The 16,340-nt window shown below is 36.4% G+C and overlaps 1 protein-coding gene across 1 annotated transcript in view; it reads left to right on the top strand.

Annotated features, from left to right (window-relative positions):
• CEP162 (centrosomal protein 162) overlaps window positions 1-16,340 on the top strand; it is a 100,704-nt gene that overhangs the window by 33,605 nt on the left and 50,759 nt on the right. The window contains exons 9-12 of the mRNA XM_059401012.1: window positions 4,392-4,505; window positions 9,537-9,728; window positions 10,311-10,392; window positions 15,216-15,498. Coding sequence (XP_059256995.1) covers window positions 4,392-4,505; window positions 9,537-9,728; window positions 10,311-10,392; window positions 15,216-15,498 — 671 coding nt within the window. The remainder of the gene's footprint in view (window positions 1-4,391; window positions 4,506-9,536; window positions 9,729-10,310; window positions 10,393-15,215; window positions 15,499-16,340) is intronic.

Below are 16,340 nucleotides of genomic sequence, written 5' to 3'. Positions count from 1 at the left end.
AATTACTAACAATGATGAAGAAGACACAGATAAATGGAAAGATATCCTGTGCTTGTGAATTGGAAGAATTAATACTGGTAAAATGTCCATATTACCTAAAGTGATCTACAAGTCTACTAAGGTAACCCAACCCCTATCAAAATCCTAGTGGCATTCCATTTTAAAATTTATAGGGAACCACAAAAGACTCCATATAGCCGAAGCAAGCATGAGAAAGAGCAATGCTTAGAGGTATCACCTTCCCTGATTTGAAAATATATTACAAAGTTGTAGTATTCAGAACAGTATGGTATTGACATAAAAACAGACATATGAAACCATTGAGACTATTGAATAGAGAGCCTAGAAATAAATATACACATCCGTTGGTCATCTGATCTTCAACAAGGGGGCCAAGAATATACAATGAAGAAAGGATGGTCTCCTTAATATAGGCATACCTTGTTTTATTGCATATGGCTTTATTGTGCTTTCCAGATACTGTGTTTTTTACAAACTGAAAGTTGGTGGCAGCCCTGCATCAAGCCAGCCTGTGTGCCATTTTTCCAACAGCATTTGCTCACTGCATGTCTCTTTGTTATATTTTGGTTAACTCTTGGGATTTTTCAGACTTTTTCATTATTTGTTATAGTGATCTGTGGTTAGTGATTTCTGATGTTATTCTTCTGAGTGTTGTGTTCTGCCTGCTCCACTGAACAGCTGTTACCCCATCTCTTTCCCTCTCCTCAGGCCTCCCTATTACCCAAGACACAACAATATTGAAATTAGGCCAGTTAAGAACCCAATAGTGATTCTAAGTGTTTGAGTAAAAGGAAGAGTCACATGTCTCTCAGTTTAAATCAGAAGTTAGAAATGATGAAGCTTAGTGAGGAAGGCATGTTGAAAATTGAGATAGGCCATGATACACTTGATCATACAAGAGTTCTCATAGAGAAGTATGATGAGAGTGATGTTGTTTTCATGCTTGTGTTTCATAATACAACATCCATTCTGCACCCCATGGATCAGAGTAATTTTGAGTTTCAAGTCTTATTATTTAAGAAATCTATTTCATTGTGCTAGATAATGATTCCTCTGATGGATCTGGGTTAAGTAAATTGAAACCTTGTGGAAAGGATTCACCATTCTGGATGTCGTTAAGAACATTCATAATTTACAGGAAGATGTTAAAATATCAACATGAACAGGAGTTTGGAAGAAGTTGATTCCAGCCCACATGAATGACTTGGAGGGGTTCAAGATTTTAGTGGGGGAAGTAACTGCAGATGTGATAGAAATAGCGAGAGAGAACTAAAATTAGAAATGGAGTGTGAAGATGGGACTGAATTACTGCAACCTTATGGTCAAACTTGAAAGGATGAGTCTCTTATGGATGAGCAAGGAAAATGGTTTCTTGAAATGGAATCTCCTGGTGAAGATTCCATGAAGTTTGTTGAAATGACAACTGAGGATCTAGAATATTCTGTAAGCTTAGTTGATAAAGCAAGCAGCAAGGTTTGAGAGGAGCAACTCCCAATTTTGAAAGAAATTCTGTGGGTAAAATGCTATCAAGCAGCATTGAATACTACAGAGAAGTCATTTGTGAAAGGAAGAGCCAATTGACGTAAGAAGCTTCATTGTCCTACTCTAAGAAAGTGTTACAGCCACTCCCACATTCAGCAACCACCACTTTTATCCGGCAGCAGCCATCAACATTGAGGAAAGACTCCAACAGCAAAAAGATTACAACCTGCTGAAAACTCAGGTGATAGTTGGTATTTTTTAGCAATAAAGTATTTTTAAACTGAGGTGTGGATACTATCATAGGTGTAATGCTATTGCACACCTAATAGACAACACTTTAATGTAAATATAGCTTTTACATGCACTGAGAAACCAAAAAAAAAAAAAAAAAAAACCTGACTGGCTTTATTGCAATATTTGTTTTATTTCAGTGATCTGGAATTAAATGTGCAGTATCTCTGAGCTATGCCTGTATATGATATTAAAAAATGAGACACATGAAGAAGAATGACGTTAGACCCTTATCTCAACCCACATACAAACCCAGGATGGACCAAAGACTTAAATATAAAACCTGAAGCTGTAAAATAACTAGAAGAAAACATAGGGGGAAAACCTCTTGGCATTGCAGTAGGGAATAATTTTTTAAATATGACCCCAAAACACAGGCAACAAAAGTAAAAATAGACAAATGGAATTGCATCAAACTAAAATGCTGTCTAGTAAAGGAAACAATGAAAAGGGTGAAAGGGCAACCTATAGATTGGAGAAAATATTTGTAAACTGTATTTCTGATAAGGAGTTGATATCCAAAATACATAAAGAACTTATGCAACTCAATAGCAAAGATAAGGTAACCCAATTAATACTGAGCATAAGACCTAAATAGACATTTTTCAAAAGAAGACATACTAATGGCCAACAAACACATGTAAAGATGCTTTACTTCACTAATCAGGAAATGCATATCAAATGAGATATCCCCTTCCTGTCAGATTGGCTTTTTATCAAAAAGTTAAAAAAAAAAAAAAAACATGTTTGTGAGGACATGGAGAGAAGGAAACTTTTGTACACTGTTGATGGAATGTAAAATGGGTGCAACCACTATGGAAAACCATATGGAGGTTTCTAAAAACAATTTAAAATGGAACTACCTTGTGATTTAGTAATCCCACTTCTGGATATATATTTCAAAGAGATATCTGTACTCCTGTGTTCACTGAAGTATTATTTACAATAGCCAAGATATGTATACAACCTAAATGCCATTGACAGATGAATGATAAAGAAAATGTAGTACATTGCCATTTGCAACAACGTGGATGGAACTAGAGCGTATCATGCTTAGCGAAATAAGTCAAGCAGAGAAAGACAACTATCATATGATCTCCCTGATATGAGGAAGTGGTGATGCAACATGGAGGCTTAAGTGGGTAGAAGAATAAATGAAACAAGATGGGATTGTGAGGGACACAAACCATAAGTGACTCTTAATCTCACAACAAACTGAGGGTTGCCGGGGGGAGGGGGTTTGGGAGAAGGGGGTGGGATTATGGACATTGGGGAGGGTATGTGATTTGGTGAGTGCTGTGAAGTGTGTAAACCTGGTGATTCACAGACCTGTACCCCTGGGGATAAAAATATATGTTTATAAAAAATAAAAAATTAAAAAAAAAAAAAAAAAAAAAAAAAAAGAAAATGTAGTACATATAACATTACATTGTGGAGGACATCATGCTAAGTGAAGTAAGCCAGATGCAGAAAGACAGATACAGCTTTGTTCTGTGAAAGGAAGGTATATGCAAATCAAACTTGAAAGGCCAAAGGAGTCCTAAGGCTGAAGGAAAAGGCTAACAAGTCCATCTTGACAATGAATGGATTATTAAGGGAACTTACAGGCAGAAACACGTTTTGTGCACCATAAGATGTACAGATCTCTGTAACCCCACCTCTCTTCGGACTTCTGTATAGCCTTAGAGGCTGGGAGTACTGCTGAGGGACCACATAAGGGAAGAATGTTTAAGAATACATGTAGGTCATAGTCCTATCTCTAGGGCAGATCAAGGATGCTATGCCCCAAGAGTGTATTTAAGGATGTGGTTGAAAAGGAAAGAATGTTGGTTGGCTGCTACGCTCAGGAAGGTTTTAGGTCATCGAACACTTATGGCAGGAGTTGTGACCAAGATAGTATTAATCTTGTTACCCATGCATGAGCTCACTCATATGTGTTATCTAAAAATGTTAACCTTGTAGAAACGAGAGAGTAGAATGATGGTTACCAGGGACTAGGGGAGGGGGATTTGGGGAGATGTTGGTTAAGGAGTACAAAGTTTCAGTTATACAAGATAATTAAGTTCTTAGAGCTAATGGACAACAATATGGTTATAGTTAACAATATTATATACTTGACATTTGGTTAAGAGGGGAAATGTGTGTTCTCACCACACATATACACAAAAGACACCTAACTAAAAGGTAGGATAATGGATATGTTAATTAGCTTGATCGTAGTCAGTATTTCACAGTGTGTACACATACGAAAACATCGAATTGTATACCTTAAATATATACAGTTTTTAATTGTCAACTATACCTCAGTAAAGTTGAGGGGGGGAGAATATTTCTTTTTTGTTATTTTTCACAGGCCCTTTGCATTCCACATGTAAATGTACATTCATTTGACCTGTATATCTGCATAGTTATGCATGTTAATGTAATCATGGTTATTACATATATATGATTATATGCTCCTTACCTGGAAATATTTACTGTTGTTTTTATATAGCTTGTATTTGATTTAAGTCTTAAATTGAAGGAACCATATAAATTTCTCCTTTTCCTCTAATTTTTTTTTTTTTTTTTTTTTTTTTTTTTACATATCATTCTAGTGGTGCTTCTTGATTCCTTAGACTCTGTTGCAGATGTCAACCTTGATGATCAAGATCGAGCAGCTAAGCCAGAGGCCCTGCCAGAAATGGCTGATAATGAAATGACAGGAACAGGTAAAGGTAGAAAACTGGCTATTCTCTAAATATGTAATGATTTAAGACTAGTTGACTTTATTTCTAGAGAAATACCTATAATATATAATAATATATAACTACCATATCAACATTAAAAAAAGTTTTTGGTGGGGGGCTGCTGAGGGAGATGGAGAGAGAGAATCTTTTTTTTTTTTTAAAGATTTTATTTATTTATCAGAGAGAGAGAGGGGGAGAGAGCGAGCACAGACAGACAGAATGGCAGGCAGAGGCAGAGGGAGAAGCAGGCTCCCTGCTGAGCAAGAGGCCCAATGTGGGACTCGATCCCAGGACGCTGGGATCATGACCTGAGCCGAAGGCAGCTGCTTACCCAACTGAGCCACCCAGGCGTCCCGAGAGAGAGAATCTTAAGCAGCCTCTGTGCGCAGTGCAGAGCTCAGTGTGGGGCTCCATCTCAAGACCCTGAGATCATGACTTAAGCTGAAATCAAGAGTCAGATGCTTAACTGAGCCATCCAGGCAGCCCAACAATAAAATTTTAATCCCACATTTTTTCCTGTTATTAACAATTTAAATAATCTGAACTTTCCTTGGTGACACTAAATGCTAGTAGGTCAAGTAAAGTGTATTTTTAATAAAGACTTGTTAATGAATGAAAAATGCTACATACTGTAGTACTATAGGTGAATATTAATTAATTTTCTCTGCCCCTCCAGAGTATTTGGTTAAATTTGGAACATGTAGGAGAAATGAGATTTCAGACTGACTTTGCTTTTCCATTGTTCCCTCTATGTAGGAGAAAGCAGAATCACATTCCAAAATTCCAAAATGCCTTGGACTGTCTAAACTTTACAAAAGGTTATAAAGATCTTTAAGATAATGCTTTTTCAATCTGTTAAAGCAGTGGAATCCTTACCTCCAAATGAAATCTCATGTAGTACTCTCTGTGTAGATAAATATGGTATTTTATCAGTATAAATATAAACATTTACATTTATTACATTTACTTGTAAAGTTGGCGAGAACCATAATGGTCTTTTGAAACTTTTAAAATCCGAAGTTTTAGACATTTGTTATATTCTTGTATCACCATCAGACTTCTTATATGTTTGTGTATTTTATTTTTGCTGTATAATATTAAAATGATCTTGCTTTACTACATAAATAGTTGAGAACTTTTTAACCAGCTTGCTTTGGAGGTCTCAATTGGCCAGTGTGGTCAATTAAACCAATCCAGACACTTGGAACAAAAGAGCAGCAGAAATGATAAATCACTAACCAACTCTAAACATCTGCTTGCATTTTATTTTTATTTTATTTTTTATTTCTTCTTACTTTTTTATTGAAGTATAATATACCCACAGAAAGTTCATGTATCACAGTAGTGCAGCCTGATGCATTTTCATATCCTGAACATACCCATGAAACCAGCAACCAGAGCAAAAAACAAAGCATGACCAAAACCACAAAGTCCACTCAAGATCTTGTTTCTAGTCGCTGCTGTTCCACAAGTCACCACTGTCTTGTTTCATCCACTTGCATTTAAAAATGTAACTATAAAAGTAAAAAAATTACAGCAGAATTTTCCCATCAAGTCATGTTATTCATTTACTTGTTATTACCCCGTTGAATGTTTGCGGGATGAAAGCATGTGCTGAGCACATGTTCTTCAGTCTTACTGCTGTTCAAGTACACATCACGTGTGTGCTATGATAGTCACCCTACGTGCACAGTTTTCAGTCAGCCAACACGAATTCTTGTAAAAGACCAGTACAGAGTTCCAGCTTTTCTAATCAGTGATACATTTATAGGAAATTCATATACATACAGGATGGTCAGAGAAGCTGCGTTCAAAGATGTGCATGAAAACAAAGCAGGAGGCAGAAGTTACCACTCTTATGGTTTTCAAAATATTATAGTAACCTAAATGACACAGTTGAGTTGCAGATTAATTTCTATTTTTATGTTTTAAAGCACGATTTATTTATTTCTTTGTTTTAAAAATATTTTATTTATTTATTTGACAGAGATCACAAGTAGGCAGAGAGAGAGAGAGAGTGAGAGAGGAAGGGAAGCAGGATCCCTGCTGAGCAGAAAGCCCAATGTGGGGCTCCATCCCAGGACCCTGGGATCATGGCCAGAGCTGAAGGCAGAGGCTTTAACCCACTGAGCCACCAGGCACCCCTTAAAGCATGATTTAAGATGAAATTTCACTCAAACATCTGTAGAACCCATGATTTTGTAAAATTAAAATACAGTATGAAAACCATTGCCATAGGTTATAAGAAAAAAAAATATATTGAAAAAACTCTTTTATAGAGATGATTCGAGCAGTTATATAAAGCTGTAGTTTTTCTGGCCCTATTTTTTTCTCCTTCTTCCCTCACCCTTTTTTAAAATTAACATATAATGTATTATTTGCCCCAGGGGTACAGGTCTGTGAATCATCAGTCTTACACAATTCATAGCACTCCCCATAGCACATACTCTCCCCAGTGTCCATCACCAAGCCACCGTCTCCCTCTCCCCCCAACTGCCAGCAACCCTCAGTTTGTTTCTCCCTCCCTACCCCCCACAGCCCCTTGCCTTGTCTCTCAGATTCCTCATATCAGAGAGATTATATGATAATTGTCTTTCTCTGATTGATTTATTTCGTGTAGCATAATATCCTCTAGTTCCATCCACGTCATTGCAAATGGCAGGATTTCAGTTTTTTATGGCTGCATCGTATTCCTGTGTGTGTGTGTGTGTACATATATGTACATATACATATACACACATACATACATACCACATCTTCTTTATCCATTCTTCTGTTGCTAGACATCTAGATTCTTTCTGTAGTTTGGCTGTTGTGGACATTGCTGCTATAAAGAGTCGGATGCACGTGCCCCTTTGGATCACTACATTTGTATTTTTAGGTAAATAAATACCCAGTAGTGCGATTGCTGGGTCATAGCATAGCTCTATTTTCAACTTTCTGAGGAAGCTCCATACTGTTTCCCAGAGTGGCTACACCAGCTTGCATTCCCACCAGCAGTGTAGGAGGGTTCCTTCTGGCTTTATTTCTTAAATGCTCTTGACTCTGAAATAATTTGATTGTTATTACTGGAAGATAGTAAGTGTGATCTGATTGTCATATATAGCTTTGGACTCATAGTCCCAGCTTTGCTAGTTATCAGCTATTTGACAATGGACACTTAATGCCTCTAAGCCTGTTTCCTCATCTTTTAAATGAGGCCTTGTGCTGGTCAACTCCAATAATGTATAATGCCTAGTATATTGTTAATACTCAATAAGCAGTATTTCACTATTATTTATAGCAATCCTCTGTTAATTGTAGAAAATATAATAAAAAACTTGAAGGCATACACTATAAATACTCATTAGCTGTGGGGTATTGAGTTTACCTGCTATTTGAAACATACACTTGGTAGTCTTCAAATCAGCGTGTGAACTTCATTTAAGAACCGAAAAATCAGATGGTTGTTTTGTGGTGTTTTTTTAAATATATAATGTTTCTTTAAATACTAAGCAACCTCAGTTTAGGTGATATATTATCAAAGATCATCTTTTTAAAAAGGTATCCCTTTAGAAGTTCTTGGTGCTTTATGGTATTAGAAGGGATGGTGACTGAACAAACGAGGGCCAGACCCAGCCTTTTGCTTATTTTCATTTCTTCCCTGGGCAGGTACCATTTTGTGCTATGGCTGTATGAGTGGATCATTCACAGGAGGACAGTATTGCTTCACAGCCAGATCCTTGTCTGTGCAGTGTAGGATTTGACACTTCTGGATGCCCTAAAGTAGAAAAATTAGGGAGCTTTGGACTTGTACTAATATATTAAATAACTACATAGAATCCTCTCTTTGTCATGTAAAAGGCAGAGAAGTCAGCCATTTATTGATGAGGCTATAGCTACTATTTTATTCTTAAGCATTAACTAATTAATCCTGGGTATTAACAGAAAGGGAGACTACTCAACTCATTTCTCTTTTTTGCTACTCTTCTGTGACTTTTATCTTTTTCTCTAATTTTGAAAATTCCAGTGTTAGTAATGAAAGGTTCAAGACAAATAAGAAAAATACCTATAAATTTTTAAATCATTATTGTCATTAGAGTCTTCAGATTATTTTTTGGTGGGAGGAGGAGAAGGTTATTAGGGAAGGAAGAGTGAACCATGACATCAGGTATTCTGTTTTAGATGACTAGGTGAACAGTGATGCCATTAGCTAAAATACTTATAGTAGAACAAGTTTTATTGGGGAGTATAATTAATTCAGTTGGGGACATGTTAGATTTTATTTAATTACAGAATAGTATAGATGTCTGTTCAAAAGTTTAATATTCAGAGAAGAGGTAAAGACAAAAACATAGATTTGGGTATCACAATCATATGGGTAATAGTTGAGCTAAGGATCTTGATGAAATCAGTGAGCTCAAAAATAAATAGTTTAAAAAAGAAGAGTGAAGATGGAGATGAGCCACAGGGTTGGAGAGAATTAAAGATGGCTAGATTTGACTATTAGAAAATTGCTTTTGACTTAGTAGCATTACAGAGTATTGGAACACATACTGGGTCACAAAATTAGAGGAGTGAATTTCAGAAGAAGGAATGCAGACTACAGGATACTTGGTGGCACTGGGAAGCAGAGACAGAAGGCAAGAGTGAGAGAGAGAGAGAGTAGTGGTAAGGGAGACAGAATCCTTGAAAGATTTTGTCAGCTTAGGAAATTGGGGTATAGTTCTATCCAGTGTAATGGGCTTGGTTATAGGTGGTAGGAAGAGAAGGCAATAGCTAGGGGAGTCAGAGTTTATTTACTCTTCCTGTGTCAGGACACATCTCAACTTGCTAAAGAGTTATTGAGCCTGCCCTGATTTTGTGCTGTTAAGCTATAGCTGCATATCAGCAAGGTTCATACCTAACTGTGTAATGTTGCTGTTGTCCCACCAGCCTCATTCTCCATTCCAGACACATTAAGGGATGATATTGGTGTTTTATATCTTTCATGTATTTGTATGATTATACCGGAGATGACATTTATTCCAACAGGTGTTTCTTACGGACAAAGCAATAGTGACATTGAAGCTCTCCATCAGGCTTATTGTCATGTAGCCCATTCTTTGGGAGATGCAGATGAGCAAAGAACTGAGAGTAATGCCATGGAAAATATCAAGAGTTCAGTGAAAGATTATCCTCAAGAAAATGAAGAGTCCCTTAAAAACATCTCTACTACAGAATCTGGTAAAAGTTAATTTGAGACCCTCTCCGAACAGTCTCTAGTGAGGTATAATTTCAGTGCGGTTTGCCGTAGGGACTGTTTCTCAGTCCCTGAATTTAACCTTAAAGGGTTTGTTAAAATGGATTTTGGGAATCAGTGGTTTCACTATAGTTGTGAATATGGGATAAAATTTCAATTCCTCCTTCAGTGTGCTTTGGCCAATTTCAGAAATCACCTAAGTGTTTTCACATTTATTTTATGCTTTTCCTCGTGTGTATACTAAAGTTATTTTTTAAGTAGAGAACAGTATTTTGGAATCAGCTAAAATATATTTAACAAATATGTGTGCATTTATGGACACACCTATACACATATTTTTGATACTGATATAGTTAGATACATTAATAGATATAGATATATTTCAAAATATAAATCAAAGGAGATTTTCTTGGTACAGGTAACTTTATAGTGGGAAACTGGGTTTATTGTATATGCCATTTTGTTAACTCTGTCAGAAAAAAAATGTAATCTTAGTGGCATTAGACATTAAATTAGCAAATTCACATGATTTTTTGGATTGCTCTTTTAACTTTTTTTCCTCTTAGATCTGCCCACGGTAGAGGAGCTGATGAAACCTATCCGAATAGATTCTTTTGGTGGCAGTGGTTTTGATTTACAACCTGTCAGGTATGAGGTTTTATGGAATGGATTGTGCCATTCCATTGTTTGTTTATTGTTTTGTTAACTGGAGACATTAGAGTCATTTCTTCTACATATTCCTTCCTAGTGAATGATTAATAAGTAGCTTATATGAGTCTACCTGTGAGTCAGTGCTCTCTTCTTCTTAGTAGTTCTTAGTTTACAAAATTCTTCCAGTGCTAAAATTTTAAAAATGTTTTTTAAATAGATGTGACTAAAAAAAAAAATGCCATTTTTTTAAGTAGTCTGAAAATTAAAATCCTTTCAGCTTTAAATAGCTCGGGGCAGTTGATTTGACCAGTGAGAGAGACCATGAATTTTATGCTGTATGCATCCTAGATTTGCTTCTTTATAAACCACTGAGTTTTGTACTTAGTCACTGACCAACCGTCATATTACAGGGTAAGTGTTTTGGCCACCAGAGCAGCAGGCTTCAGTACATTTTAATGGAAACTTGTGGGACCTCACTGTCATTCTGCAGCACACAGAGTAGCACATCACAGTAACTTTGCATTTGTGTTACAGCCATCATATCATGTGATCCTTATAACAAAGTGGTCAGGCCTCTTTATCTACACCATTCAAGTGATGAAACGGGTGAACCAGTTTAGTGGTGGAGCTATCCCAGGAACCAGAAGATGGCAGTGGAGGCTGTGATGGTGATAGTAGCTAACGTTTCTACCACACACTTACTGGGGGTTAGAGTTCTGTGCAGGTTTCATTTACTCTCACAGCAACTCTGTGAGCTATATTTTATTACAGTCTCCATTTCATAGATAAGAAAACTGAGGCTTAATGAAGTCAAATGGGGCATCTGGGTGGCTCAATCAGTTAAGCACCCAACTCTTGATTTTGGCTCAGGTCATGATCTCAGGGTGGTGAGGTGGAGCCTGGCGTTGGGCTCCACGCTGGGCATAAAGTCTGCTTGAGATTCTCTCTCCCATTCCCTCTGCTCCTCCTCCTATCCCACCAAAAAAAAAGTGAGAGAAATTGCTCAAGATCCTATGATTCTAGCCAGGAAACACAAGAAATCTGTGTGCTTAACCTACACTGTCAGATCTTTGATTGCCATGAAATATTTCTGTGAGAAGCCTGTTATTCCTTCATGTGTTCATTCGTTCATTTGTGTTTTCAGCAGACACAGTGTGAGTCCCTCCTTCTACTACATCCTCACTTTGTAAATTCACTTGTGCTTTCTCATCCTGTTTCTACGTTTGTACAGAGACAACGAGGCAGTGAAGCTTAGGCTAAGGCCATGTGCTGAAATGCTGAGTCTAGTATTCTTCTATTGATCTGCAGCACTAGTTAGTATGGATTTTTGTTTATTTCTTTCTTTTTCTAAGATATTGTTTATTTATTTGACAGAGATCACAAGTAGGCAGAGAGGCAGGCAGAAAGAGAGGGAGAAGCAGGCTCCCTGCTGAGCAGAGAGCCCAGTTTGGGACTCGATCCCAGGACCCTGGGATCATGATCTGAGCCAAAGGCAGAGGCTTTAACCCACTGAGCCACCCAGGAGCCCAGTTAGTATGTTTTAAAGAGCTGATTATCCTCACTTACTGCTATTTGGGGGCTGTGTTTGTGTTAATGAAGAGATTGCTTACACATCTTATGTCTTTGTTGGCATAGGTGGAATCATTTTACTAATGTGAATTCTAAATAGAGATTTTTTCATTTAGGTTTCAAGTCTAAACAAGCAAGTATACTTACATTAAAGGCATAACAATCATTACAGAAATGTCAATAGTATAAACTTCAGTGTATACCTGAAAACTCTTCAGTAAACTGTTGAGTATATAATCCTAACTACTAGGATTATTAAAATTTTAGTAGCTAAACATCATCAAAAATGTACTTTTTGTTCACATCATAATCCCGTGTGTGTCCATAGGGTTGGGATAGGATTCTTCTCCACATAGTCATTTGGGACCTGGGCTGCTTTCTCATCAACACATGATTTTAAGGTTGCCCTGGTCTTATCCAACCAGTTGATAAAGAAAGGAAAGCAGTTGATAGCAAATTCCTTTTAACTCCCTCAACACAGAAGCATTATATCACTTCTATTCACATTCTGTTGTTAAGAACCAACACATCTAGCTTGTAGGGTCCAAGAGGCTGGGAAATGGGATTTGGTTGTATGCTTAGAAAGAAAAATAAATGAGTCTGATAGGCATTTAGAATCTACCAGAATCTACCAATAGCTAAATATCCATTTTACTCTTCTTCACACAAGTACCGACTATCCCCTCCCTAAAGCAAACAGCCCAAAGGCCCATTCAGAACTGTGTCCATCTCAAAGGCCAGGATTTTCAGGTGAAGTACAGTCTTCACCAGGTTTGAATGTGGCTTCTCGCTGTCTACTAGTCAGTGAATTAAAAACGTAAGTTCTCTACTTCGTCACTCCCACCCAATATATAATAGTGAAGCTGCAACAAATACTCCTGTTCAGAAGGGAAAAATGTGAGGAAAATACAGCAGTCAGTAATGCAGCCTTGAAACCCACTTTAAACTCTTGGCCACAACTGAAATAGGCTCTGTGGGCACCCTATGCGCATGATAGAGGATGTATTCCTTTCTTAGTCCACTTCCTACCTGCAGATGATTTTAAGGCTCCCAAACAAGTCTCTGGCTTTTACTGTTTGTTTTTTAAACATAGTTGTAGTTTCTTTGTCATTACAGTTCTTTAAGAAAGTTTAGTAGGCTTCTGATCTGTTAGTTTCCAGTCAGTCCCATGTGCCAGTAACTACATTTAAAGTCGGTTTGGTAGACAGAGGTTTTAGATCTGCTTAAAGTCTTTGCTTTTTTGTCCTCCTTTTTTCCTCCCCCTCTCAATTCATTTGCAGCTATCTATATATTTTGGGGAACAATAATCTTAAGTGTGAAGAGGATTCCTTTAATATGATCTTTGTCAAAGGACTGAGTCACTCTTTTCAACTGAGAAGTCTCTGGAAATCCTGGTTTTTCATAGCATTTTTCAGTGCTGAATCCTACTGTTAGGTTCACAGAGAGTGAACCGCAGAGGCACTGAGTTTCTAGACTCTCTCTGTTCTCTTTGATTTTTTTTCTTACAAACAGACCCTTTTTTATCTCGAGTTTATATCTTTCTTTTACTATCTTGTCAAAAGTAGCCAATAGTAGCTAGCACTTAGAAACTCTCCTGCCATTTTTCTTAATACCTCAGACTCAGTAGCCATGTGATCTGCCTTATAAACCGTTGTAGGTGACCATTCGGTAAATGTTTTGTCATTGTAAAACATAGGTTGCCTCTTCTTCAGCTTCCAGTATCATTTTCCTTGTCATCCAAAACCCAGCTACTAAGCCAGTGACACAGATCTTAGGTTCTTGTCACCACAGCATTCAGCATTCTAAAGGCAAGAACTAGTAACTGGGCCCAGCTAGATTCAGGGAGGCCAGGAAATGTAGTTTAGTTAGTATGCAGGAAGAACAGGAGACAGCTTTGATGAACTTCTAGCCAGATTCTGCTACCTGAAGAAGGAAAGAATTATTATATTTTCTGATGATTCTAAGTACTTTAGAAAGGTCTAATAATTACCAAGAAGCCAATCTATCTTACAAGAAAATAGTGGCCTCTTAAACTTGATTTTATAAATGAAATTTTTTTAATTATAAAATTAAATGATGTAATGGACCATGATTACTCAGTTTGAAAATCACAATATCCAGAGCACCTGGCTGGCTCATTTGGTTAAGCATCTGCCTTCGGCTCAGGTCATGATCCCAGGGTCCTGGGATTGAGTCCCGCTTCGGGCTCCCTGCTTGTCAGGAAGCCTGCTTCTCTCTTGCCTGCTGCTCTGTTTACTTGTGCTCTCCAGCTGTCTGTCAGATAAATAAATAGAATCTTTAAAAAGGAAGGAAGGAAGAAAGTAAGGAAATAATAGCCATTTTTTTGGAGCCCCTATGCTTTACTGATACCTAACCACATTTAGAACATTTCCTTAAGGGATATTTTCTCTATTTTAAAAATTGAATAGTCTGAAATATTACATTGTGTTTTAAACCACAGAAATGATTTTATTTCAAGATACTAGTGATTTTCCTGTCTTACTTTAAAATTTTTCCTATACTGTGATGAAATATATGCTTTATAATATATTTCTCATTGCCATATATTATTATTTCTTTAGTTTCTTCTCAAAGTATGTAAAATGTTTTTCCTGCTGACTTGATATTATGGATAAAAGATTAAATACATGAAGTTCATTAGAAATTCATTTTTTGGCGCACCTAGGTGGCTCAGTAGGTTAAGCCTCTGCCTTCAGCTCAGGTCATGATCTCAGGGTCCTGGAATTGAGCCCACATCAGGCTTGGTGCTCAGCAGGGAGCCTGCTTTCCCCTCCCCCTCTGCCTGCCTCTGCCTACTTGTGATTTCTGTCTATCAAATAAATAAACAAAATCTTAAAAAAAAAAAAACTCATTTTTTACTTCTTCTTACACAAAAGCAATCTCAGTCTTGCTTGGTTTGTTATTCCTTTGAAGTATGTCTCAGAGTCATCCATTGTAATCTCTTATTTTATACTGCATTAAATTATATTACCTGAAATTTAAAGAGATACAGGACACTATATGAGTATACTCTACTAACCAGAATTACAAATAATGTATTTAACATGAATGACCTAATTTGAATAGTTATATTAAATATTAAATGTATTTAATATTATATATAAATAATATACATATTAAAATATATTTCTTACATATTGTGTGTGTAAATACCTGTGATATGTATGGTATATGTATATATAACTGATATTTGAGGAGTCACCTAGGGTTCATTCTGTTTTGTTTTATAGCTATAAGAAACTGGCTGATAGAAAAGAAACTGGATTTGTTAGCCCTTTACCCCTTAAGATGAACCCAAATATTATCTCTCAAGAGCCACGAAATGCAAACCAATTTTTTGACAGAAATGAAGAGAATGTGGTTTTACAAAAGACAACAAATAAAAGTATAGAAAATGGCCATCCAGGAGTAAATACTACAGAAGAACATATAGATAAAATGTATCTTGATATTTTGAGGAAAAAACTATCTGTTGGTCCTTCGCTATTGCTTCAGGAAGACAAAATAAATAAAGTAAGTGTTCATAATCCAAGTTGATTCGAAATATTGATAAATGAAGTTATATAAATACTGTTGATAAGTAGGTACTTGGTACTTGTTAAGTTAACGGGACTGATTACATACTAACCTCCGTATAGATCCTGGATATTTGTGAGCAGGATTTATTACAACATCCCATAGTCCCTAAATTTTAAAATACCACTATAGCATTAGCTTTCCTTTGGAAGCCATTCTTTACTTTCTTCATTTGTTTTTAATAAGCATAGTCCAGAATTTGAGTGGCACAAGAAAATAAAGTCTATTCATCATTCTAGTGCTTTTTAATTAATCTTTCCAGTACTGTATATTCTGCAAAAGTAGGCAAGTTGACATTTTATATAAATGCTATTAGCAGCTGTTGAGAAAGTTATACTTCACCATTTCTTTTTCTTCTGTTCTTGATCTATTCTGATTTATTGTTTCTTTGATCTATATTCTAGTTTTATTTTATGGTTTTAGGTTCGTGTTTACCATAAAACATCTCCAGGTTTTTGTGGAATACGACAGGGTATTGGTAAATTTTTATCTTGAGAATTCTGGAGAAAAAAAGATAAAATTTTATGTTATTTCAAAATATATGCTTTCCTGTTCTCTGCTGTATTTTAGTAATTAAACTTCTTGCATTCTAGCAAGCTTATTTTGTTCTATTATTTTGTTTTGTTTTACTCCTGACTTTGAAGATGTGCTTCAAAATACTAAAATTCTGACGAGTTAGGCTTTGAGAATTTTAATGTGTAGTGGTTTGCCTTCTACAAACTATTATTTAGTAATCACTATGTAACTAAACTATTATTTAGTAATCACTTCTGTCATCT

This window comes from Mustela nigripes, chromosome 5, assembly GCF_022355385.1.
Source record: "Mustela nigripes isolate SB6536 chromosome 5, MUSNIG.SB6536, whole genome shotgun sequence".
NCBI lineage: Eukaryota > Metazoa > Chordata > Mammalia > Carnivora > Mustelidae > Mustela > Mustela nigripes.
Note: the sequence above shows the minus strand (reverse complement) of the source record. Positions and strands in the feature narration are given on the sequence as shown.